We start from the raw sequence: 27,137 nt of genomic DNA, 5'->3' as shown, positions 1-27,137 counted from the left end.
TTCTTGTCTGCTCAGTTTAACCAACTGCAAGAAGTTATACAAAGATATGGATTTTCTTCTTCTGATGGTACTGCCTTTTCATTTCCAAAATAGATGTTAAAGAAACAAGTATTAACTTTTGGTATACAAATGTCTGGCTGTTGCTAATACTTGCAGTATATCTCATCTTACTGAGGTCACCATAGCTGTGCAGTTTGTAAATCAGTATAATATATTAATTACACTATAAAGATACTTTGATTGTGAGCATGACCTGAGTTAGTAAACGTGACAAAAGAAAAAACTAAAAAAAATTTTAGAAATCAAACTTCTGGGCAGCTGTTTGTGTTATTTCAACAATATAAGGAATCTGGTTAAAGTAACTAGAACAGGTTGACTGCATTTTTCTAAATATGATTTTACTTCACCTACTGCTCGCAGCATTCATTTATAACATTTCTTCCTAAAACAAATAGTAGCTTTAGTGTACTTCACTGTGAGTCAGATCACCAAAAGCAAGACAAAGTAGTGTCTCCTTATAGAGCTACATCCTCAAAATGAGAGTTTCTCAAACTTCTCCAAAGTACAAATCTTTTTTGGCTTATTTGTCTTCATATGGCTCTTCCTGATCTAACAGGTAGAACTTCAAGGTGAAACAGCAAAAGTCATACTCACTTGTACATTTGCACTTACTACTTTTGAGTTCTTTCATGTCTTTGCTAAGGGGTGAAAAATTTGAGAAGCATTGTTTTAGATTATAAATATGTAGCCTCCAAAATAGCTGCCCTTACTTACAATATTGTTCTTAAAAGAAAGAACACAGAAAACAAAGAGCAGCATAAAGCACATACTATTGCCAGCTATAATTATTATAGAACTGTTTTTCAGGGTGTCTAGCAAACTAAAGGCTTTCTCTGAAGATCTTTTGGTATCTTTAATACAAGTAGACACATATATAGGGAAGTTTCAGCAAAACTACAGAGCTGAAAAGATTCACCAGAACAAATTTCATTTTCAGCTAACAAGACAATAATTTGTGTATTTTTGCACGTCTATTTCACTTAGTATTTTTTTTTACTTAGTACTTTTCCTTTACTCTCCCCAGCAGAATAACTAACTCCCCTTTGTTTGTACACCTCACAAAAAATGTTTACTTATAGAAATGTTTTTCTGTTTTAGAATTGCTTTAGTGATTCTTTGAGCAGATTTTTATGCTTTTAAAATCTTTTGGTCATCATTTTCCAGTATTTTCATTGTATCATCAAATGCTAGGAGGCAACCACATAAAATACCTTAGAATAATCCTGTTGTTCTGTACTGAGTTTGGCAAGCTCTGCTTTTGCAGAGTATTATATTTCACCCCTCAAGAGGACAGGGTTGGTTTAGGCTCCCAGAAATCATTGTAAAAGAACCTGTCTTCATAAACTTTTCTGAATAGTGCAATTCTCTTTACTTTTCCATAAGCATTTACATGTAAAATCAGTTCTCTAATAAGTTCTATGACAGAGAACCACGTGCACGTATTAAAATTTCTTAAATATTGATAGATAGAAGTTGAATGCCTATTTCTAGTAATTCAAAGACAGGAAAATGAAAAGATGTATTGACAGCTGTCTGTTTAATGAGTAAAAATGGATAGTTTCCCTATTTATCATTAGGAAATACAGTTTTTACCTATTGTGACTACTTTGTGTATATATTCATTAAAAAGGAAGTTTTTGTATTCACAAACAGCAAAAACTCTTTTATGTTTCAAATATCAACCCTTTGTAGTGTATAGTTTGATCAAATAATTCCTTCATTTCTCATTTATAGAAGAAAAGAAAGCAAAATACCTCAAAAATTAATCACAGTCAGGTCTCATATCTGCACCAGAATTTTGCAGTACTCATTTCCTTCATCTTGACTTCTGACCATACACTAGTTGCTCATATTCTTCACTGTATATACCATACTTCAGATATAAAAGAATCTGTGTAATTGAGTATATTCTAGTCCAGATATGCTAAGGAACATACCAGCTCAATTTTCCATTTTTTGAAAGAGATATTGAAACATCTGTTGTCTTAAATAATTTTACTTCCAAGAGTGAGATATCTATTATTTCTATCAGTACAAGCAAGAGGTTTGACATTGACAGTGTGAGAAAGTGTCCAAATGAACTTTATATGAAAAGCTAAAAAAACTGATGAATAAAATGTGAGAGGTTTACTGACACACTTGTGCATTTGTAAGAAAGAAAATACTGTAATTTTTCTATATGACTTAAAATTACTTTTAAAAGCCTTGCAGAATCTGTCTTGGAAGACAAGTTGAACAGTTTTGATAACTGTGGATTTTTTATTCAAAATTTGTTCTTTTTAAATAGATTTGTAATAACACTTACCAACAGAATATCTTGTTGCTAGTAATTAGTTTGAACTTTACGCATTTTCCCTGTTTCTGTTAGATATTATCTATGTGTCTCTTAAAGAAATCACTCAAGCAATAGAATTTTAAACAATTTCACTTTCTGTGCAAGTGACTTAGAGTGACAGAGTGCATGCATACATGTATGCATAGGTGGGTAAATATATTTCTGTGTGGATATTCCACATCTGGGTAACCGCATAAGATGCTGCAGTTTACTTGTAAACAAAGTCATTTACATACTTTTTGAAGAGTTGATCCAGTTAACCTACAATCCCTTTTTACTTTACAATTTTCTTTATTTCATAAGATCTTTGAGCAATCACATGACCTAACTCATTACAGTTTTCCTTTTGTTTTTGCATTTAAATTCCATGCTTGCCAGCTGCTTAGAAAAGCAGCTTGCTGCATATTAACAGTGAAACTAAAAGTAAAGAAATATAGCATGGTTTCCATGGGCCTTTTATAGAATAGATCCCAGTGCCAGCATCCAAAACCTTTAGAGGCTCCCATGAAGACCTAGTGGATTCATTTGAAACCAGTCTTGAATATTACAGATTTCTCCAGGTTGGATATATATGTTGCCATGCCTCAAAGCAAATTCCACTAAAACAAGTCTGCATTGTGATAGAGATTTGTCTAACCTCTGCTAATACGTTAGATTTGTCTTTCGAATAGTTATTTCAATATTAGCCAATTCCGGTGTTTAGTTATTAGAGAATCACAGGATCACAAAATGGCTGGGGTTAGAAGAGATCTCTGGAGGTCATCTTGTCCAACCCCCTTTTCAAGCAGGGTCACCTAGAGTCGCTTGCCCAGGACCAGGACTAGACAGCTTTTGAATATCTCCAAGGATGGAGACTCCACAACCCTTCTGGGCAACCTGTGCCAGTGCTCAGTCACCCTCACAGTGGAAAAGTGTTTCCAGATGTTCAGACAGAACCTCCTGTGTTTCAGTGTGTGCCCTTGTTCTGTCACTGGATACCACTGAAAAGAGCCTGGTTCCATCCTTTCTGCACCCTCCGTTCAGGTATTTCTACATATTGGTAGGATCACTTCTGACCCTTCTCTTCTCCAGGTTGAACAGTCCCAACTCTCTCAATCTTTCCTCATATGAGAGATTCTTCAGTCCCTTAATCAGCTTCATGACCCTTTGCTGGACTGTCTCCAGTAGCTCCATATCGCTTTTGTACTGGGGAGCTCAGAACTGGACTCAGCGCTCCAGGTGTGTCCTTACCGGTGTCAAGTAGAGGAAAAGGATCACCTCTGTCAACTTGTTGACAGCACTCCTCCTAACGCAGCCCAGGATACTGGTGGCTTTGTTTGCCGCAAGAATACATTATTGACTCATGTTCAACCTGATGACCACCAGAACCCACAGGTCCTTTTCTGCAGACCTGCTTTCTAGCTGAGTGGACAAAACATTTATTGGTGCATGGGGTTATTCCTCCCCAGGTGAAGGTATTTGCACTTCACTGAACTTCATTGCACCCTTATTGAACTTTATAAGGTTCCTGTCAATCCATTTCTCCAGCCTGTTGAGGCCCCTCTGGCATCATGAGCCTCTGGTGTATCAGTCACTCCTCCCAGTTTTGTGTCATCAGCAAACTTTCTGAGGGTACATTTTGCCTCATCATCCAGATCATTAATGAAGATGTTAAACAGGATTGGACCCAGTATCGACCCCGTTGTAACACGACTTATTACTGGCCTCCAACTAGACTTTGCTCTGCTGATCACCACCATCACAGGCCTGGTTGTTCAGCCAGTTTCCAGTCCACCTCACTGTCTGCTCATGCACCGCATTTTTTTACTGGTTAAGAAAATTACAGATTATAACCATTTTCTCCTTGGGCCACTCTGAAATTTCTCATTCTGCTTGTTTGCTAGTAACTCTGAATAACCTGGCACAGATTTTTGCATTTCATAAGAAGTGTAATGCTGTGCTTCACAGAGACTTATAGTAAAAGCTTATAGTAACTAAACATGGCATAAAATCTATTATTTGTGGAATAGGTTGTAATATATTACCAAAGGAAATTTTTGGATAACCTTTATTTTGTTGGTTTTGGTTGGTTTTAAAAGAGACATTCAATGCTTCAGGAAAGAGCCACAGAGCTTTTGGATGCAAGGTCTTCCATTTATATAACCTTTACATATTTTCACATTTCTTATGAAAATTCCTGGCTTTCTTTTTACATACTTCATTTCCCCATTAAGGAGATCCCCATAGAAACTTTACATGTATTGCATTCCCCTCAAGGCCTATTGCCTCCTATTTTTCTCTCTCATTATAGTTGATCAATCTTATTTTTCACAGCAAAATTTTCCTGTCTTGGGAGGTTTTCCTAATGGGAATATGATTTTCATCAAGACTATCTGTCTATCTGAAGATCTAGCCAGTCAGTGTTTAGATATCATTAAAAGAGTTCTGACTCACCCAGACTGGTAATAACAATTTGATTGAATTACATATAGAAGAGCTGCTAAAGTATAATCTGTTTAATGGTAGACTATTTAAAAAACAAACATTTGCTGGGTAAATATGCTTAAACATGGTTGAATTTTCAGCATCTCTGATAATACCTTATTTACAGATTGTTGTTTTTATTATAATAATATTAGTATACTATTAATGTTTAATTAAACGTATAACCTTAGATGTCATAGATTTTATTTCTCTATCACTCTTGAGATGTTGAAAAGTTGCAAAAAGATTATTTTTCAAAACTGAGCAAGATCTACCATATTTCTATAATTTTAACAGATTGTGCACTTCTATGTGCATTATTACCAAAGTTACTGTATTGTTAACAAATGAGAACATAGTTTCAGAATTGTTTTGTGGGTCAAACTGCATGGTCTAGATTACACTTCAGCCTGGAGTCTTGCTACTAGCATTTCTTTATATGAAAATTCCTTCATATGGGAGAAGTCTTGTCAGGACCTTTTTTTCCTTCTTTCCTCCTCTGTAGTTTGCTAATGTGGTGGAGTGTTTTCAGTAAATCAGTGTGATCCTTGCAAACTCAGCAAAAAGAAGAAATGTAATGGTTACACTAGACACCGTTTGGCTGTTAATTTGAACCAGTAGTCAAAGTGGGTTTCCTTTAAGTATCTTGCTTTCACGCTAGACATCAACATCTGAGTACATTAACTAAATATTTAATTACATTTAGTGTTGTTGGTTATCATATCTACCTACTGATCTATAAAATTGCCTAACGATTATTGTTAATTGCCTACTCAGTTATATTTGCAGTCCCTTAAGTTCATGAGTATTTACTCACGATTTATATAGTGCAATGGTAAAAGATAACTGGGAAGAACAACAGCAGCCTGGTTATAGAGGGACAGTTTTAAAAAGTGATTTTACAACTCTGATTTTTGAAGTCAACACACTCTGACTGTTCAGATTAAAATGGCTGATCTTGCTTATACAGCACTAAACCTTTTCAGGTTATTATTTGGTTATAATTCTTACTGTCCTGACTCGACTAAGGCTAGAGGGGAACAGCAGTTTTGGTGGTGGGTTGTTTTTTTTTTTCATTTGATACATTTCCTACTTCCAAACTTTCTCTTCATTGTTTTGTTTATAGCTTTTTCTACACTGACCCAATCCTGAAACAATAAGATCCGTTCCATGAGTAGACTACAAACTCTACCTTGGTTTTCCTCCTGTGCAATCCTTTCGAAGCCTGAGCACTATGTATGTGGCTCAGGAGAAACTTAATGCAGAGTATTTGTACATAAGTGTTTATCGTTGATTTCAGAAGACCAGATCTTATCAACTTTCCAGGAAAAAAGTAAAGGCCAGTGGATTTCTTTTCTGTTTTCTTTTTTTCTCCTGAAAATGAGAAAAAGAGTGCAGAACATTCATTTTAGGTAGAAAAGCAGTGCAAGTGATAAAAATCTCCCAGGCAAGAGCAGCCTATTCTGAAGAAATCATCTTCTCTTGAAATACTTTAGCCTCTTTCCATTATTGGTTTTGGACAGTGTCCTCAAACTGGGCCAAATTTTGTGAAACGTTTATTTGTCTATGGATAGTTGTCTATTGAAGATAGGTCTAAGACCAAACTCATTTCATCTATGTGTTATATCTGGCTATAAAAGCATGATAAAAGTATCTCAGACAGTAAATATAATCATACTTATCTGATTGAAAATAGCACATGTATTAGACTTACTATCTTGTTAACACAGTGAATCCCATGGTAAATCCTTACGGTATTTATTCCAGGAAGACCAAATGGGTGCTTCTGACAAAGAAAGTGTCTCCTCTTTGGCAGTAGGGATGGCATAAACACAGAATGAAGTTTAGATTTCCCTAGTTAAGTTGAATGTTATACTGCAAAACACAAAATCGCCAAAAGGATTCTGAATGGATCTGTAAATATATCCTCTTTCATTAGACTGATGTATTAAAATATCACGTAGTTAGCTGTGTGATGTTCTTGCTAATGTATGCAGAAATATTTTTGAACTCACTCTTCTGAAAGAGAGAGACAGAGAAAAGCAGGATTTCATAACAGAAAAAAAGAACTTGGTATGATAGTATTAATAATTTCTGCATTAATAATTAGTGTGTTGCCATAGTTTTGAAACATTTCTCATTTCCAAGCAATATATGTATAACTATCTCACTGAAGTGCATTGTAAAATTTCAGCACATTGACACTATAGCCAAGATATTGAACAAAACTAATTTTCTCTTTCTCAATTTTTAAGATCCAGATTTTAAGGACCTTGGTGTTTTGAAACCATTGCCAGGTTGGTATGTTGGGTTTTGTTTTTTTTTTTTTAACTTGGAGACCTTTGCACTCTGATGTAGAAAATATTTTTGTTTGCTGTTCAGGTTTCATTTTTTCTGGTATTTTGTTATTTAGTTTGTGAGTTTGAGATGGGAGGACCTGAAGGAATTGTGGAATCTGTACAAATTGTCAAAGAAGGAAAAGCTTCTGAAACTGAAGCAGTAGACTGTAAATGGTACATCCGAGCACCACCCCGATCCAAGGTCAGTCCTTCATCCACTTGCTGATTTACCATTTAATTTAAGAAATTGACTTTTCTAATATGTTGTGCATTTCTTAGTACAGTCAGATCTTGCTTAATAACTTTACAGCTTCAACTTGTAAACTATATTTTTCCTTCTGCCGTGGAAGGGTAATTTGTCACCTGAGCCAAAATAACTTACTTTCTCTATAAATAATGATGTGGGCAGCATTAATGTTCTTCTTGTGCCATAAGTAATTTTCTTAAATTCATCTTTAATTTTGCTCATATTTTTAAAGAATCAATGTGTTTTCTTAAGCAGGAGGTTATCTTATCACCTTAATTTTCAATATATTTCAAATACCTAATATAGAGACTACTAAGGGGACACTGCTGGCTCCCTAAGGTCATCATCGTTTCTCATCTGGGAACTGTGAAAATGGAGCCAAGGTAAATTGACGATTCTCTGTATGAGACCTTTAGTTCCTTTGGTTTAGAGCCACAGACAAAAAGAGATAGTGTTCTCATTTCTCTCCCACCACAGTCAGCAAGCTATGCCTTTGTAACAAACAGGAGAGGGCTGCAATGAATTTAACAATTCTTTTCTTGGATTCTGTCTGAGTTCTTCTCTTATCCAAGGCTTATCACTTATTATATGGATTAATTGTTGTTGGCTACACTACCGTTTCTCCTCTCTTTGCAATTGGAAGAGCTTTGTGCCTCCCACCTACTTTCATTCACTGTGTTAAAGACACATTATATTTTTTTCTAGCGCTCTTTTATTGGACTGGAAAGGTTTTACAAGGTAGAATTTATATATCCACTAACCTTTGTCATCTTTAAACGGATAAGGGGTTTTTTTGTATAATCTCAGAGCAGACTGTACTGAATATATCTAACTGTTCCAACATTTGGTATTGAATAAGCAAGAGGAAGGGTTTCCAGAAGAGAAAAAGTCATTACTATCAGCATTTTCCTGTTATGAAAGTTTAGGAGAGGAGTTGAATAGTTGGCTTATAAAGACTACAGATAAATTATTTCCAGAATATACTTTAATATAATTTTTTTTTTTTTTTTTACTTTTGGATAAATTCAATATTCATAGAGGTTTTCAATTAAGTAGATGAGCTTCCCACTTTGCTACAGTAAGTAGCTATAGACATGAAATGACTGGACTGACGAATGATTATTGCATATGTTATATACTTAGGTATTAGTAGAAAGAAAACACATAAACACAAAATTAGAATTGTGCTTATTAGAATCAGCACAACTAAATAAGCCAATAAAATTGTCCTATAGTCTTAATTTCTGTTTATGCATGGTTGGTCAGATAATGTCATTGTGATATTCTTACTTGATCTAACTCTAAAGTTCTATATGATTCAAAGTCCTGCTAGAAATCCCATATTTATGTACCTGTAGGATTTATCCACACTTCCCTCCTGATGTAAAAATACAAATTGTGTATCTACATAGCCATAAACACAGTGTGTAACAGAAGAATGCCACACTACCACTGTTAATAGAAGATTAAAGATTGTTTAATTCTTCATGAACTTCTATACCTGCATTTAGTTATGTTGCATTTCAAAAAATGTATGCCAGCTGAATTACATCTGGAAGGGAGAGCGATGAGAGAGTTCTAGAAAACCTGGAGAAACACTGAAAGTTAGTTAATGTAATCTAGAAGATTTTGTGAAGGAGCATGATACCAGATAATAAAAGGCTTTTACAATGAGGAAGGAATGCTCTGATGTCCATGTCTATAGGATAAGTTATGGTCCTGCACTCCAAAAGAAACATTCAGGTTAGATACTAGGGAAGAAAATTTCAAATGGCAGGGAGGGGATTATGAATGAGCAGTTAAGGAATTTTGTTCAGCCAGCATCGCTAGTAGTCTTAAAGTGCAGGTTAGGTAATAACCTACGAAAAATGAGAGATACATTATTAATCCTACCTTTAGGCAGAGGAGTGGGCTGGGTCATCTCTTGATGAATATTGCTGCTCCCATCTTACAGAATTCTCTGGGTAGAGAGACAGGGCAATATAAAAGCATATAAATCAGTGTTTCCTAACATGTGTAGTTGAAAGTTTTTTCAGCAACCGAGGAGAAAAAAACCGTTTTCAAACCTAGATTCATCTTAGACGGGTAAGTCCAATTTAGCACTTGAATTTTCTTAGTCTGGTTTTCACATATATATATATATATATATATATAAAAATATACAAATATATACATGTGTGTATACACACATGCGCACACACATATGGTTATGGTATCGCCATACTGGGACAGGTTAAAATATTTTCAGATATTAAGGAAGGATTTAGTGGATAAAATTTTAAATCTTGTACGAAGTAAGATTTATAGTAAGATTGTTTATGGGCCTGATTCAATTGAACTGGATTCTATTGTCCATATTTTACAGTCAGCTTCCTTTGTGCTTATCTAACCTTGAACTAATGACATATTCAGTGCAATAATTCAGTGACATCGTTCTAATTAATGGCAGCTTGCACCTATGAAAACAGGCTCTCCTGCTAAGAACAGTAAGAACTCAGCAGACATCTTTAAATCCACATGTTCCTGCACAGTTTGTTACTGGGAATTATGCCTAAAAGGCTAGAGTTTCTCAGACAGAGTTTGGGTGGATCTTTACATCTTTAGTTTCTTAATTAAACTGTGACAGAATGTGGGCTGTTTGCAATTTCATTTGGCTTAAGCTCATCCAATCTAAACTGTCTGCAGAAGCAAAATGCAAGTCCTTTCCTTGGTTTGCAATTCCAGATTCAAGCCAAGTCTGAGCTCAATGTATGAGCAATGAGATCAGCCAGGCTGTATGAACTTGAGATCTCTAAGCCTGAGGTTCAAACTGACAGTCTGGGTGTAACATTGCTGCTATCCTCAGCAAGTTGGCATGGGACAGAGAACAGCAAATTTCTTGTACACACTTAAAAAAGAGCCATCACTGATTACCTTATAATACAAAAAATAAAATGCTGAAAATGCATGCAGAACAGAAACTTTCTGGAAGTGCAGAAGACAGCAGAAGGCTGTTTAAACTTGACTTCAATCTATACGCAGACTTGGAGCCTTATATTTGACAGTGACTGGTTGCAAAGTCTATGGGGCCGGATGGGATCCACCCGAGGGTACTGAGGGAGCTGGCAGAGGAGCTTGCCAAAACACTGTCCATCATTTATCAGCAGTCCTGGTTAACAGAGGAGATCCTGGACGACTGGAGGCTTGCCAATGTGATGCCCAACTACAAGAAGGGCCGGAAGGAGGATCCGGGGAACTACAGGCCTGTCAGCCTGACCTCGGTGCTGGGGAATATTATGGGAAGATTATGGAGTGATTCATCTTGAGGGCACTCACAAGCCATGTGTGGGACAACCAGGGGATCAGGCCCAGCCAGCATCGGTTTATGAAAGGCAGGTCCTGCTTGATCAACCCGATCTTCTTCTATGACCAGGTGACCCACCTAGTGGATGAGGGAAAGGCTGTGGATGTGGTCTACCTGGACTTCAGTAAAGCCTTTGACACTGTCTCCCACAGCATTCTCCTAGAGAAGCTGGTGTCTCATGGCTCAGACAGGTACACTCTTCGCTAGGTAAAAAACTGGCTGGACAGCCAAGCCCAGAGAGTTGTGGTGAATGGAGTTAAATCCAGTTGGCGGCTGGTCACGAGCGGTGTTCCCCAGGGCTCAGTTTTGGGGCTGGTCCTGTTCAATATCTTTATCAATGATCTGGATGAGGGGATCGAGTGCTCCCTCAGTAAGTTTGCAGATGACACCAAGTTGGGTGGGAGTGTTGATCTGCTCAAGGCTAGGAAGGCTCTGCAGAGGGACCTGGACAGGCTGGATTGATGGGCTGAGGTCATTGTATGAGGTTCAACAAGACCAAGTGCCGGGTCCTGCACTTGGGTCACAACAACCCCATGCAACGCTGCAGGCTTGGGGAAGAGTGGCTGGAAAGCTGCCCGGAAAAGGACCTGGGGGTGCTAGTTGACAACTGGCTGAACATGAGCCGGCAGTGTGCCCAGGTGGCCAAGAAGGCCACTAGAATCCTGGCTTTTATCAGAAATAGTGTGGCCAGCAGGAGTAGGGAAGTGATTGTGCCCCTGTACTCGGCACTGGTGAGGCCATACCTCGAATACTGTGTTCAGTTTTGGGCCTCTCACTACAAGAAGGACGTTGAGGTGTTGGAGCATGTCCAGAGAAGGGCAACGAAGCTGGTGAAGGGTCTGGAGAACAAGTCTTATGAGGAGTGGCTGAGGGAACTAGAGTTGTTTGGTCTGGAGAAGAGGAGGCTCAGGGGAGACTTTATTGCACTCTACAACTACCTGAAAGGAGGTTGTAGTGAGGTGGGTGTTGGTCTCTTCTGCCAAGTAACTAGTGATAGGACAAGAGGAAATGGCCTCAAGTTGCACCAAGGGAGGTTTAGATTGACATTAGGAAAAATTTCTTTGCTGAAAGAGTGGTTAAACATTGGAACAGACTGCCCAGGGAAGTGGTTGAGTCACCATCCCTGGAAGTATTTAAAAGACGTGTAGATGAGGTGGTTAGGGACATGGTTTAGTGGGCCTGGTGGTGTTGGGTTGACGGTTGGACTCGCTGATCTTAGAGGTCTTTTCCAACCTTAATGATTCTATGATTCTATGATTCTATGAGTCTATGATTCTATGAAAGTGTGTGTTTCTTGTAATCATTCAAAGTCAGTTCCTGCTGAGTAAGATAGCTGTGAATCTGGAGTTCAGAAATACTGGGGGTTCTGCAGTTTGTGTAGAAGCTGACTTCAATCAGTAATCAGAGCAAGAATGGAAAATGAAGGAGAGAGCTGCTGCCTGAATGTGCCAACCCATCCAGAACAGCAAAGTGCTGGAGGAACCTCCCCATCCCAAAATTCTTCACTGTAGAACAAAGCACAAAGAAGGAAGTGGATAAGCTTATTGCACTGGGATTTGAAAAACTTCAGAGATATCATTTGCTACAGCGGTGGATAAGCAAAGAATCTCTATTTATGAATAGAAAATAAGAAAATGAAAAGAATGATAGCATTTTCTCACTTTCTGTTAAGGTTGAAATGTTGGAAGATAATATCAACGACAAGAGTTTTTCTATATTCGATATGTCAGCAGAGTTTGACAAGGCTCCCCAGGAAGAAAGCAAGCATGTTTGTGCTCAGGTAGTGCTCCCTTTGGTGGGTAACTTTCCCAGCAAGGTACCATTGTGTCGTGCTTGTTCCTTGAGAGGTTTTGTAGAAAAAAAAAGACAGCAGAATTTGACACTAAAAGTAATAAAACATTTACAAAGATGTTGTTCTGGTGCTGGGAAAAAACAGTAAGCAGTGCTTATAATCAGAAGCTCTGGGCAGCTCGGTAAAGAGCATCCAAACTACAGACAGACAAGCACTAATTTGAATCCGGTCCAGTGGAAGTCATCTATTCAGGAGGAATGAGCAAGAGGTACATTTAGACTGAGCAAATAGTGAGGCTACCCTCCGTATGTACACCATGAGAAATAAAATGAAGTTGTAACCTAGTTAGGCAAACTGATGTCTGATTCTCCCACCCCATTTGAGCATACTACTGGGCAAAGAAGATATCTTTACAGGTTATAGGATGCAAGACTTAACAAAAAGCTTAAGAAACTGAAAGGATTAATTAACAGGCATCTAGTTTTGACATATTATTGCAGTATCCTTCAACCTGAGCTGTCTATGAGAGGTGATGGTTGTTTCAAGCAGCGCTGTTGGGCAGCAGTGGGAGGGGGATGCAGAGCACACAGGAGGGGGCCAGGGTGAGGGTGACCACAGGGCCAGGACATGGCTGACAAGGAGAGCCAGGCAGGCCCAGCCATGGTGGCTGGGGTGCGGTGGTGGCTGGGCTCACCCGTGGCAATGGGGCCAGCACCAGCTCAAGATGGGTTGCAGCTCGGTGATGCACGAGGCTGGGGCAGTGAGGCACAAGGCTGGGCATGGACCAAAAGCCCAAGTGGGATCAAGGCACTTGCATATTTACAAAGGGTAGGTATTGCTACCTGGTAGAGGCTCTAAATCACTTGTCACTGTTTTCATGGTTGACCTTGTATCCACATACCTGACCAAATGGACAGATGATGGTTTTGGTTCCGGGTGCCTGACTGCAGATTGAATGTAGTCTGGAGAGAGACTGGGTTGTTGTGCATGCATTTCCTAGACAGTGAGGAGGAAACATGCAGTGAAGCAAATTGCAGAGCTACAAATCTGTATAAACCAATCTGACTAAACCAAAACATTTTCTGTTCCCACATGTGAAGTGGAAACTTGTGCTCTTGGATGATACCTGCAAGAAAAACAGTTTAAGCTGTCAGCACTGGCAGACTAGCATATCCCTAATTTTCGGAGGCTTCTTAATCAGGTGTGGAAGAGAAGCTTTAATTAGTACACTAAAATTTGATAGAAGTCATTTGAGTGATGATTCCTGAAATGTTACTGAAAAGTGAAATTTAGAGAGTGAAAAACCTAATAGCAGAGACACTTTTACAGGTTTCAAATGAGCTCCATCTCTGAAGAAGCTCTGAAGCTTGCTAACATACAGATAATATAAATAATATTATGAATGAAAAAACCCAACACATTTATATGCCATCCTTGGAACAAGGTGAGCAAATTATGTTTAAACAAGTAGAAAATATTGTTTACTTATGTTAAACTATTAAAATCACTTCTTTGAAACAGTTTTGTTAGATGAAGATGCAAGACAAGTGCCTGTACAGAATCGTGTATGTAGAATTTCTTCTAGCAGGCATGGTAATATACATGCCAGAGTAGCACTGACAAAAAAAACACTTTTAAGTTAGCATGAATCTATTCCATTCAGGTATAGAAATATAACCAACCTCAGCATCCTCAAACCAAATAATTGCTAGGAAATGTGATTTAAAAATGCTACTGATGAAAGTAATAAAACATTTGCCAAAGAGAATAGCAGAATCAGGATGTGATCTATAGTTTTCAGTGTTAAAAAGCAGAATAGCACCAAGGAGGTGTAAGGGTTGTCACTTGCGAGCATTTTGCCACTGTACGAGAGAAAAATGAGGATGAGTTGACAGTTAGAATAAATATCCGTTATTGGGGACTCACAGAAGTCTGAAGAAACAAATAGGACAAAGCAAAGAAATCCAAAGAGCTTCGCTTGTCCAGGAAAATGGTATTTTGATGTCTGAGCCTCGCTGTGAATTGCAGGATGTTAAAAGAAGTACCATATAAGTTCATCACCTTTGACAGACAGTATTGTCCAAGCCCTAACAGAGAGGAAAATATGAGGTATGGAGTTCTCTCTTTGCACAGCACGGTCCCAGACTAGTAACAGCAGGCCCAAAAATGTCAAAAAACCCCAAACAAACAAAAAACCAAACAGAACACGTACTGTTAACACTTTTGAGCTGAAGTAATGTTGATTTAAAAAAAAAAAAGTTTAGGATCCAAACAACAGGACAGGCTACTTTACAAGTCAAATTCAAGCATTGTTAGTAATATGCTTTTTAGTCTGGTATACTTGTTATCTTCTTCTTGACTTGAAGGAAGTTAGTGTTGCACAATGTGCTTTAAAAACTGAGCTTCCCAGGCCTAAATACTGGAGGTATTATCTTGAAAGTCCTTTGGTAATCACATAGAGCTGAACAAGATGCAGAATAAAGCAGGCACTGTAACTGATCACTGAGCAATAGGGAAAGACATAGGACCATTTAACCCAGTCCTGCGCTTACAAGAGAATTGACTGAACCTAGAAGCTGAATATGTGAAATCTGGACATTAGGCCCTGATGAAGAAGAGGTTTTTGTCTTACATCTAAATTCCTGTTGGCAGTTGAACGATGGCTTTTTGTTTGTTTGGTTTGGTTTTAAGGAACTGAATGTCTGTGCACATATATTAGGTCTAATATGCTGGGATATGGTTTGAAGCTTTTCCTGACTGGCCTGATCAATCATGTTGTCAGCCCTAACCTTCAGTGATTGATTAAAAAGCAGAACTCATCAAAAGTGATTCACTATGAAGAGATTATAATCTGACCATTTTACTGAGGTGATATATTAGTCGTAGTTTACGGTAGTTCTTTTTTTTTCTAATAAATGCAGTCAGAGATTTCTGTTGTTTTCAAATTTAAAAAAAATAGTAAAACTTATCCAGCATTTCCTTTTTCATTGTTATCATGACAATACAAACCTTAAAGGTGACAAGACAATTATTTAAAATATAATGTGACCGAGTGTAAATTGTATATGCCACGGTTGCAGTGAGGCTTTATCAGTTTTGTTGCTAATGGCATTGGCATTTGCAGTGACATCTCAAAACTCAGTAAAAGCTAATACTTGTGCACTAGCAGCCTGTTCTTCTAAGTAATGTGGAACTGATGATTTGAGGAAAGTGTCTTATTAAAACTTTATAATAAAAATGTGAAAGAAAAAGATATGGTGGTTATGCTGCTTCTTTCAAATAAGATGTTCTCTTCAATAAGAATGTCCCGATTATGTTAATATAATGTGTCAGTATCTACAGAAATGTTATCATTCCAAAAGCTCCCATTGGCATCAATGAAAAAATGCTTAATGAAGGCAGATGGTGGCATTTGAGTTTGTGACCTCATTTTTGTTCATTTGTTTCCTTTTGGGGGAGCAAAGTTTCGTATCCACTGCTGGTAGAAGTAATGACTAAGATCTCAGTAAGTGAAATAATAATGAGAAATATTGATAATTTTTCTCTCGCTTTCTGCTTAATTTATTTCAGTGAGATTCACACACCAGTGAAAGTAATGAGAATATTGCCACTGATTTCAGAAAACTATGTATCAGGAACATTTTGCATTAGATAACAGTTTGTCATATAAGCAGTTTTATTCTTTCCCTGGGGAACTCAATTTATTAGTCATTTTCTTCTGCCAGTGTGGGTCTTGCAGCCAGTGACAGGAACAATGGCAAATATATAGTAATAAAACCATAAAAATTGGCAGAGGTGTTCAGATGCAATTAAATTATTCCAGCTCTTTAAAATAAAATCTGATCCAATATAAGGTTGTCAGTTTGTGTAATCAGTTTCCAGTTTTTAAAAATGCACTGCAGTCTTAATCCATAGGTCTGATCCAAATAAGTAAATGGAAAGATACCCACTGATTTCAGTGAGCTTTGTATCAAGTCCTCATCACTTTATATAAAGTTCTGGGAATAGTCATCTCCAAAGGACACTATGAGAATGAAACTCCAGCTCACCTCAAAATATCAGGAATTTATTTTCTCCAATTTATGAAACTTCATGCCATTGGAGAAGGTGCCATCTTTCTTCTGAAGCATGGACATAGATTTTTAAGTCAAATATTTCTTCCCAGTGGTTCCAATACCTATCAAGTCTATATATGTTATGATCTTAGATGAATTTATCACACACAGGAATGAACTTATATGACCGACAACAGAATTTAGGCTTGGGAAGAACTGAAAGTGTTGGCTTCTTCACTGAAAGATTCAAAGTGAAATGCTAAGTTATTGTTCTCTTGATTCCTTATCAGCATTTATAACTGCTACTCTAAGAAATATTTTATTATTTTATAAGGCTAGCATGCACCAGAAACTAGAGAATGTCAAATGATAAGCCCATAGAAATAAGACTTTGGCTGTATTGTTATATGAACAATCTGTTTGAAGAGATCAGGAATAATTGATGAATGCTGGAAATTGCTGTGAGAGCTGGTATTTTATAACCACGGTGAGGATTAGCACACATTTCTTGTAAGAATGCAAACTGATATCAATTACATCTCCGTACTGAAATGGGATACCCTATACAAGATACATGTGTGCTTCTTATATATATGTATACACACATATATATATGTACATATAAATTTATATATATAAGACAGCAAGGCAGAAATAGAGAACAAGTGAACAAGCATAAGAGGTCTTTTCCCCATTAGGTAAAGTATAGTTTTATTATTGTTCTGCAGTCAGATCAAGATAATTTTTTTCTGGAGTAGGTAAGAGCTTTCCTGAAGAGTGGAATAAGATAAAAATGTGATATACGTACATTGCATTATATCTGTATGGTCTATCATATCTATATATGGTATATTGTAACATATAGATTGTATACATATGATAGGCATAGATGGCATAAAAGTAATGATTCATAACGATAATATGTTGGAAGCCTTCTGTGCTTTCCTGTGAGACATTTATTTGACATGCTTTGCTTTCTGGAAAACAGTCATGTGTATACGATATTGCATATAATCAGCTGCAGAAGGTTTTTATTGCATTACCTGTGACAAAGCTGGCAAGCACTGAAGCGCCCATCTGAAGCAGGCTGCTTCTGTTAGCGGAGGAAAGAAAAGCGAGGTGCTTAGTACTCCCCGTTCTAAGTGAAATGTTATGCAGAGATGGACTATGGACTATATCAGCAGCTTCACAGGAAAGGCTGGGTGCCAGGGTTTCACAATGCCTGTTACATGCTTGTCTGAGCAGGAGCGACTGGTCTCTAGGACACAGAAGCAGCTCTCTGGTGTGTCCCAGCTATGGCCAGTTGCTGGGTGTGGGTATCACGGCTTTGCCTCTTCCCATACCTCCCTCCCTCATGTGTAATCTTGCTCTGGCAGGACCATAGCATGACTGTGCCACTGGACCCCAGAAGCCGCTAATACAAGAAGGTCTTATCAAACCATGAGAATGAGGAGTAAGAGCCCATCTCACATTGCCCACCACAGTTCTTCATGGCTGCGTTCGAGTCACTGACTGGTCCAAAATTCTTGTCTGCAGTTCTCTCACTGGCCTTTTGCTGCTCATTTTTGCTTGGTTCCAGTTAATTTCTGCATGTTTTCATACACTTCCTATCAGAGGTGTAACAGTTTCTAGGAAGTAGCTGGCAGCGAAGGTCAGCCATCTGCCTGGTAGCCATGGCTGATGCTGTATAAACAGAAGAGAACAGGAGCCATACTGAAGATGAGGTTTACCTGAGGGGCTAAAGTGGTCCGGTATCAGCAAGACAGAAATGCTCTGAATAGCTGGAGAACACCAAGGACAAGGATTTGGAGCACAAGAAGGAGTAAAGGCCCAGGTGCCTGAGCACCCAGGGAAGGGAGGAAGAGTAGAGAATGAAAGAGAGACTTGTAAAGGGATGTAGCCAGTGCAGAGGAACTTCAGAAATGCATTTTCTGCACTCAGCAAATCTTCAGAATTCAAAACTAGACTTTAAGTATGACTTCGCCAAGGAAGTAGGCGACCTGTTTTAACAGGAATGGAAACTGCATGTCCCCCAGTAGGAGGGGAAATGGCAAGACATTTCAAGACAACAAATTTATAAAAAGTGGTGGATACTGTAAGAAAATTTCAGTAATGCAGGCTGACCAAATTCTAGTAATTTTTCATTCCACTGCAGGAGTGGAGCAACCAGTAAATGAAATGAAAAATACTATAAAAACTATTCCTTGATGTAAGATAATGCCATCTGAATATTGCTTTGTGTATTGCTGTTAACTGTTCCATTTTATAGAGATCAATACAAGCAGCTTCCTTAATTTATAGTATTTAAAAACCAGGATACATGGTGAAAGTAGAATTCACTTAACTGCAATTTAATTGAAATATATTCCTCTGAGTTCTTCTGGAGGATGGGAATGTTGAAACATAAGTAAGGATTACTGTAAGAAATAAAATACTAGAAAAAGATGAAGCAAGCAAAATGAAACTTAGTATACCAAATTTCATATGCTAGTAAAAATTGGTTTACAAATATTCTCTCCAGAGAGACCAGTTGCAAAGCATAGCAAAGAATGAAAATGTACCATAATACACTACCTAAAAAGGCTCATTTAAAAATCTGAGCTATTATTGAACAGTGGCAGACAGTTTAATAGCACATAATTCTCAAACCGTAAGAGCTTTAGTATATTAATGAGGTAAAGTGGTGAGTCCTGTTGCTACTAGGATATACTATGTTTGTGTACTATATGCAAATCCAGATAAGCTTTTTAAGCAATTGTTCTGTGCATGTAAAAAACTACCTGAAGGTAACAAGATTGTTTGTACAGACGTATATCTGATGTCTAATACAGTGGAGTTTCTTTTTGGTTATTTTTTCAAGTGCAGATTCATATAGCTGGATGTTGGATATGTTTACTGGCTTTTTATGCTATTTCTGCCCTACTTCACCTTTCTGTATCATTCTCCTGAAGTCTCATGGGTACACTTGGCAGTTTGATTATGTCTCATGTCTCTATTGAAAATATTACTTGCCTTCTCTGTTACTGGAATATTTGATGTTGCTTGTATTATCAATTGCTTTTAAAATGAGTGGTTTTCCCTATTAAAGTCCATATAGAGTTAAATAACAGCATTTTCTCCTCACCCCTTCTTCTTTCTTTAAAGAGTTCTTTGCAAAGGGCAATACATCAATTACATTTATGAGAGAACTTAACTTGTATGCAAGAGACATTTCCTAAAAAACTTTCCAGGCTTCTAGCAGTTTCCATGAAATACGCTTGATTTCAACCCTGTTGAATTATGAAGATGTATACCATAAGGCTTTGTTTAGAAAAGCTGAGATGGTGGCCAAATTGCTTGAGGAAACATAAAAAGATTAATGATTGAGTTCTGCCTGGCTCCCACATTCTCACTTCCTGAATCAATGTAGCTGAGACATATCACAAAGATGACACATATTGACTCTGGGGAGGGAGCAGCAATTATTTGCCTTATTATTTTCCATGTCAGGCAAGTAATAGAGCAATATTGTGCCAGCCAGCGAAGGAAGAAATTTCTAGCTTGTCTGTCCTTCAGCTTGAAGGGCTGTTGTACATACTTCTCAAAGAGGGGTATATCTTTGGAAATTAGGACCTTACTGCAAAGGAGAACAAAAATATCTAGATCTTCTGCTAGATTCTACTTTGAAGCAAGATAAAATACCAGGAAGTATAAACAGTGCTACTTTCTGTATTAATGTCCTTCCATAGAAGTGGTCTATGGATCACCAGCTACAGAAAAATTATTTTGATGGTGGTGGTGCGTAGTCTTTCACCCACAAGGTAGAGCAAAGGTGTTTAAAGTTTGTTTAGTCATTCTCAAATGTCTGTACATGTTGCCTTTGTTGTTTGTTTCTTTCATAGATCTATTTGCGATTCTTGGACTACGAGATGCAGAATTCCAACGAATGCAAAAGGAATTTTGTAGCTGTCTATGACGGAAGCAGCTCCGTGGAGGATTTGAAAGCGAAGTTTTGCAGCACTGTTGCTAATGATGTAATGCTGCGGACAGGTCTCGGTGTAATCCGCATGTGGGCAGATGAAGGCAGTCGAAGCAGCCGATTCCAGATGCTTTTCACATCTTTCCAAGAACGTAAGACCCTAATCAATGCGTCCGTCTTTCAGTGTGTTAAATGATACAAGTCCCAAATACTGTTAATGTTTTCTTCATGCAGAGTAGTCACTGAAGAATGTTCCCAAACAAGCTAAGTAAATATTCAGAACAGTTTTTATTCCAAGCACTTACAGTGTGCAATAATTTGTAACACAGTAGATAGAACACAGGATTCAGAGACAGGGAGACAGGTACAAGTAGTCATGACCTGTCCAGTTGTATGACCGTGACTTTTATCTTATCTCCAAGTTACCGGGCCACTGTGTCTCAGTTTTCCCTTACACAACATGGAAAATAATACAGCTCTGAAGGTTTTTATCAAGCCTGATCCTTTTCTATGAATGTGATTTTTTAGATCTCATTATGATGGGCATTTGAAAAATACCTCATGATTATTTTATTACAAATGGTGGGTGCATTTGTGCATATTCCAGAATGCATATATCAATAAACATACATATCAGATATCGTTAGGCAAAGAATTTAGTTAATTTTTTGTAGTAACCGAAGTTTTCTAAAAGCCTTACATGATATTTTGGTTAATATTCTCTCTGTGCGCCTTGCCTGCATTCATATGTTTATATGATTTCTGGACTCAGATAATGAACAAAACAGCCTTTGAAAGAAACAAAAGGTAGTTCTAGCCAGTTTAAAAAAAACAAACAAACAAATCACAAAAAAACATCCACAAAACCCAATAATTCCATTCACTGAAAATGATTGACTAGGTAATCACCTGTGAAAGATATTGATTTGTTTTCTTTGACGGAAATAATGCATATTTGGTCCCCTGTGGAAGGATTATATGCATTTATTTTCACATGCTGGTTCATGTTCATTTTTAATGTATTTTTTGGTTTGTGCATCACATGTCTGACAGGAATATTTCTGTGCAGCTGTCAGTGGTTGGAATGAAGGTGCGATCCTACCAAACACATTCTTCATCTGTATTCTGTGTGTGTATACCCTGCAATGAGGCAATGAGACTCTGTTGAGAACAGCCTCCGTAATTCCTTAATTATGGCTCTGATTAAAAATTTCTGACAGTCTACGTGCCTGAAACTGCATATGCCGCCCTACTCTTACCCTGCAGCCTTAGGGTGGATTATATTTTTCTTGTCTGTAAATCAGGCCGGGGTCTAAAAGATATTGAGAACCCTCAGTTGAGATGATACTGCCATTTTCTCATTTCTGCAACTGGAGATGTCTTGAATATTCAAGATCTGATTCATTTTTTTCACAAGGCATCCTGATCTGTTACCTTAGAAACAACTGCATAGACACTGGAGGTTCACAGCGTATAAAGAACTGGAGAGTGAAGCACTATGATGACTAACTTGAACTGAAGGTTTGAATAAGTGTGTGTTTGCAAGGCTTTCATATTTTAAAGGAAAATAAGGAAAAATGTAGTTTTTTCTCTTATACTATTCCTAATATGTTTGCCTGACATGCTACATCTTATGAGCTACTCTGTTCTTGCAAACAGATGATAGTTTATACTGCATGGTAGTCTGGCTGGGAAGCTGAAAATATTAACATGATATGTTTTCTATAAATTTATTCTGAACAGTCATTGCGTGCTAAAAGCTGAAAATTGTGCTAAAGGGCTAAATTGTGCCTTGGGATATGTATACAGAGCCTGCTCATAAATAGTAGAAGAAACTGTGTTTTTAATGCTGGAAATTGACTTTAAAGATTTAAAGGTGTTGCAGATTGTACTTTCTGTGCCATGCCAGTTGTCCGTAAGTGCTGCCCTATGCTGCAGACTGGTGCTGGCTGTCAGGAGTCAGCTGGGGCAGATGTCCGGTGTGTGCACTGCGAGGCACAGCTCGCAGCATGCAAACTGCAACGTCTTTCAGCTGCGTGTGGGAATAATTAGATCATCTGCATGGAAGAGAAAGAATGTCAGACTTCATTCAGGGAGATGTGCATCAGGGAACAGACACCTGTGTCTCTACTTGGGGACAAAGAAAGAGGAAAAAAGCTATTTTGTTCACCTAGAGCTGAGAAAGAAACAAAATAGAAGATAATATTTATGTTGTGGTTATGTGCATGGCAAAGAGTGACAAAGTAAAATTCCTGTATTTACTGTTGCCATGGGAATGACCAGGAGGTGTTGTGATCTGTAGCTCCCCAAGTTCCTCTCCTTAGTGTGGAGTTAAGTTGCTGAGATTGTGAGTCTTCTCTTACACAAGGCTCTGTGAACTGGAAGTGTTTTTTTGCAGAAACAGGCTACTTAGCCTGAGGAATGTTTTCTTTCTGAGTAAGTCTGTTCAGTGTTAATTCTTGTTATAGAGCCATTTCCTGGGGATGTAACATTTGTGTAGAACAGAGAAATCTTAAAGAGATTTCTTATATGATTATTTTGATACGGTTTGATCAGTGTGCTCGAATTACATTTGAAATATATATGTCTTTTTTGTTGGCATCTAAAAAGTGGTCTTACAAGTTTCCAAACCTCTAGCAGTGGTGCTCTGCAGAGCAGCAGTGCTATAAATCTGTCTAAAGGAAAGGCATACAATGCAAGAAGTTGTTAAATTTCCTATGCCAGAAAATCAGAAGTCATTCTCGCATCATCAAAATAGTAGTAGAGCTCTAAATAACACTTCATAAACAATTAATTCTTAATAGCTGATAATTTAGAGTTATGAGCTGATATTTCATGATCAACTTTATTAGCTATTCCAACTATCATTATGTTTTTTCTCTGCTTATGTCCTTACCTTTTTAATCTTTAATATATCTTCTAAGCATATATGTCTAATCATATTTTTGTGTATGGTAGTCATTGTCTACAATAGATTTCAAGTATCCAATAAATTAATTTAAGAATCAGAAAAAGGAAAACAAGAAAGTTGGTATCATCAAAAGGATTCTGTTCATCTGGTAAGAAGACTTGTAAAATGAGTCTTTGTTTTTTCACTCGCTATCTAACTGTTCATTTCATTTTCCAAGACTGTGAGAGTGATCTTCAGCCTGATTAATGACAGACATGCTACACCTAGAGCTTCTTCAAAGAGCTGCTCCTGAGCAGACACACCTACGCTTTAACCTAAAAGCAGATTCATAGAACCAGGGCATATGGGATAAGAGAAAATCCCTCTGTATGCACAGCAGGCAAGAGGTTCGTTCTCTTACCTCTGACTTCTATTTGGTAGCACTGCTTCCTTCTCTGTTCGTAACCCTGCATCACAAACCCAGAACAGAAAAATATCATTCCTTCTCCTACTTTTGTTGCCCCTTTGAGCTCTAAGCCTGTTTTTAAAGCCCTGTCATACGTGCGTTCCTAAAGGAGCACAGGTTCTATCATTCTTATTTTCTTTTTATTGACAAAACCTGTATTGAGATGGAAACCTAGGGCCATGTTTAGAAGAGCAGTGCACACCTTTATCGAGTAACAGCACTCAAGTCCTTGTTTAGAGCCAGAATTCCTGAAGATCATAGAATCATAGAATCATTAAGGTTGGAAAAGACCTCTAAGATCATCGAGTCCAACCGTCACCCCAGCATGGGCAACTCTCTAATGGGGAAAAGGCGCTGCAGGTATGCAGTATTAATGACTGTGTTTATTGTGGTAATGCAAAGGGAACTACTGAGAAAGGGAACAACAAAGTGATAAATGCAACACATGTGAAGAGATGGTTTTCCTTTGCAAGAACGTAGGAGTGTAAATAGATTTCAGCTTTGCTGTTTTTGCTCCCTGCTTCCACACTAATATATAAAAGAGAAAACTTTGGGATTGCCTCCTTACTGGTGAGCACTCACCTGTGATTTTCTTCCCCTCTGTGCTATTTGCAGCTCTCTCTAGTGAAAAACCCTCACTGGCTAAGCACCCCAATGACTTTCTGACCCTGAACAAAATAACTGTTTGTGGTGCCTAGAGTGTATACACTGAACACAGACTGGAGCTCTGAGCACATGCTCCTGAACTGCCATTCTCTTGTGAGTTCGTATATCAAAAAAACCCCATGAAACCACAGAGATGTGTTTTTTAAAGACTAGATTATCAATGTGTATCTGGTATTAACTATCCACAAAAGTTACATTTATCTTGAACAGAGCTGTCTGAAGGTGGCTGAGAAAGAAAATTCATTTCATTTTCAAGTTTCTAATAGCTGTTTTTTAATAAGGTTTTTTTTTCATTAGTGGCAAATGAAAAGATAAGTAATTTTACTTTAGGTAATATACTTGTAGCGTACAGTACTAAAACCATCTTAATAATATTATAATTTTAATAAAGTATATGAAACAGTCTCTCAGCATGACTGATGAACTGTTTCTTGGAGAGGCTGAGAGAAAACGTCTTCCTCTGTTTCAAGGGCGATTCAAGGAACATCTGAAGAATTTCATTTTTCTCTCTCTTGTGAAGGAAAGAAAACTTTATTTTTCAGTAAGGAACAGTGGGAAAATCCAAATGATCCAAAAGAATTCACTTACAGAGCATGATGCAATGAGCTATCTTGAGTACGTGAGGAGTAGGTGTGAAATATCTAACGAGTTCAGTGTAAAATATTTCTCACATCTAACCATTGTTAAGATTTCAGAATTTTCCCATTCACCTTCAGGAGAAAGCAAGACCTCTCAAAAATGTTATGACAAGAAGGGAAGGGGGGAAGAGAGAGAAGCCTAAAAATAGCAAGTAGGGTAGGGCATTCATCTAAGATTAAGGAGTCCCGGACTGAATCCCTGTCTTGAAACAGGCTCAAAGGGTAAATCCACACGGTTCAATGAAGTACGATGTCGACACCCAAGCTAGCTTGCTCAGAGCTAGTTCACACCCTAGAAGCAAAGAGTTACACTAACTGCGTGGTGCTGAGAAACAGTGTAAATACACTGGGGAAAGCACCGCATTGAAGTGGGACAGCCAGGCTTCACACCAGGTCTGTAACATGTCAGCTTTTGACTTCATCTTGTAAAAATGTTTTGATCTGGTCGTGTTTGCATTTTATACCCAAAGTATCCTGTAATGCCCAACAAAATCATGCTCAACACACACAGATAATGTATTTTATTATTAATGTCATAACATCACAATAGTATAATAATTATTAATAACACACAGAATATTTAATTGCTATGGTGCTTTATAAATATTGTTATTTTATAGTATAAATGTGCATGTATTACTTGTGATTATTTTATTGTCTCAGTGAAAGCAGTATTTTGTTTTTAAATATAAAATATGACTGCTTTTATTTCACGTTACTTTGTAAACATGGCATATGGAAGAACTATTAATGTTCTTTATGTTTCTCTGCCTTAGGGCTCTTCAGGATTAAAAGAATTTATGATCATTTTGCATTAATAAATGAAAAAGTATAGATTATTTGTTCCATGTGCATTCCCAAAACCTTCCAATAATAAGAAAACATAGACAACCCCATTGGTTCAATTTTTATAAATTTTGAAAGCAGTAACCTTTGAATACTAAACTCAGGCTTTTTTGAATACTGTGATGGTAACCTTCTGGAAATATGATCATTATAACAATCTCCTAACTTGTACTAGCAACAAAATATATTTACATGCCAGATAAAGGAAATAGGATTATTATTATAGGATTTTTTAAAGTATAGCTTTCCTAAACTTGAAAAGACTCTGGGATATCATGTCTATTCCTGTTAACTCACTTGCTTATATATCTTCTAGGATAAGTGCACCATCTTGTGTTCAGTATAAATACTTGTTGCAAAGGACATTACATTATAATTAATTCAATAAAATCTGTTTGTGTATTAAGATACAAGGTAAACCTACACTTAGCACAAAAATTTTTAAAAAGAAAATATTATCATTAAAATAATGTAGAATTAAAGTGTTTGAATTCTTTTATTTTGTATATATTATTTTATATAAACTATAATTTTACATAAAAATAATTATTAGTTCAAATCCAAACTGGAAAAAGAACCTTTAATAATAATTTTTTTCTTTAACTGGTGATTTAATTTAAATGATAGTGTTTTCATGCTGTAAAAATCCAACAATTCATCAAAGACTTAAAGTTATTAAAATACATCAGGTTGAATTATATGTATAGTTCTAATTTGCTGGCTTGTGTTATAATCATTATGAATTGTTCATTGTGCTGAATACACTATCATCTCACTTATTTCTAGGCCAGTACCTTGGCAGAGCTTGACTCAAGGCAGCTTTGGGACACAGGAGAAATAACATAACTGTGTGTTCCCAGCTGTTACTTTTAATCTAATTACAAAGCCATCTTTTCCAAGAGTCACAGAATGGTTGAGATTGGAAGGGACTCTAGGATGTGGTCTAGCCCAATCAAAGCAGGGTCAGCTACAACAGATTGCTCAGGGCTGTGTCCAGTTGGGTTTTGAATATCTTCAATGATGGAGACTGCACAACCTC

General features: G+C 37.4%; 1 protein-coding gene across 1 annotated transcript in view; it reads left to right on the top strand.

Moving 5' to 3' along the window:
• Nucleotides 1-27,137, top strand: part of NETO1 (neuropilin and tolloid like 1) — a 73,683-nt gene that overhangs the window by 33,488 nt on the left and 13,058 nt on the right. The window contains exons 5-7 of the mRNA XM_075142177.1: nucleotides 7,114-7,155; nucleotides 7,272-7,399; nucleotides 20,516-20,744. Of these exons, the coding sequence (XP_074998278.1) occupies nucleotides 7,114-7,155; nucleotides 7,272-7,399; nucleotides 20,516-20,744 (399 nt within the window). The remainder of the gene's footprint in view (nucleotides 1-7,113; nucleotides 7,156-7,271; nucleotides 7,400-20,515; nucleotides 20,745-27,137) is intronic.

The sequence above is a fragment of the Calonectris borealis genome, chromosome 2 (genome assembly GCF_964195595.1).
Source record: "Calonectris borealis chromosome 2, bCalBor7.hap1.2, whole genome shotgun sequence".
In the NCBI taxonomy this organism is placed as follows: Eukaryota; Metazoa; Chordata; class Aves; order Procellariiformes; family Procellariidae; genus Calonectris; species Calonectris borealis.
The sequence above is the reverse complement of the archived record's forward strand: the minus strand, read 5'-3'. Positions and strand labels throughout refer to the sequence as shown.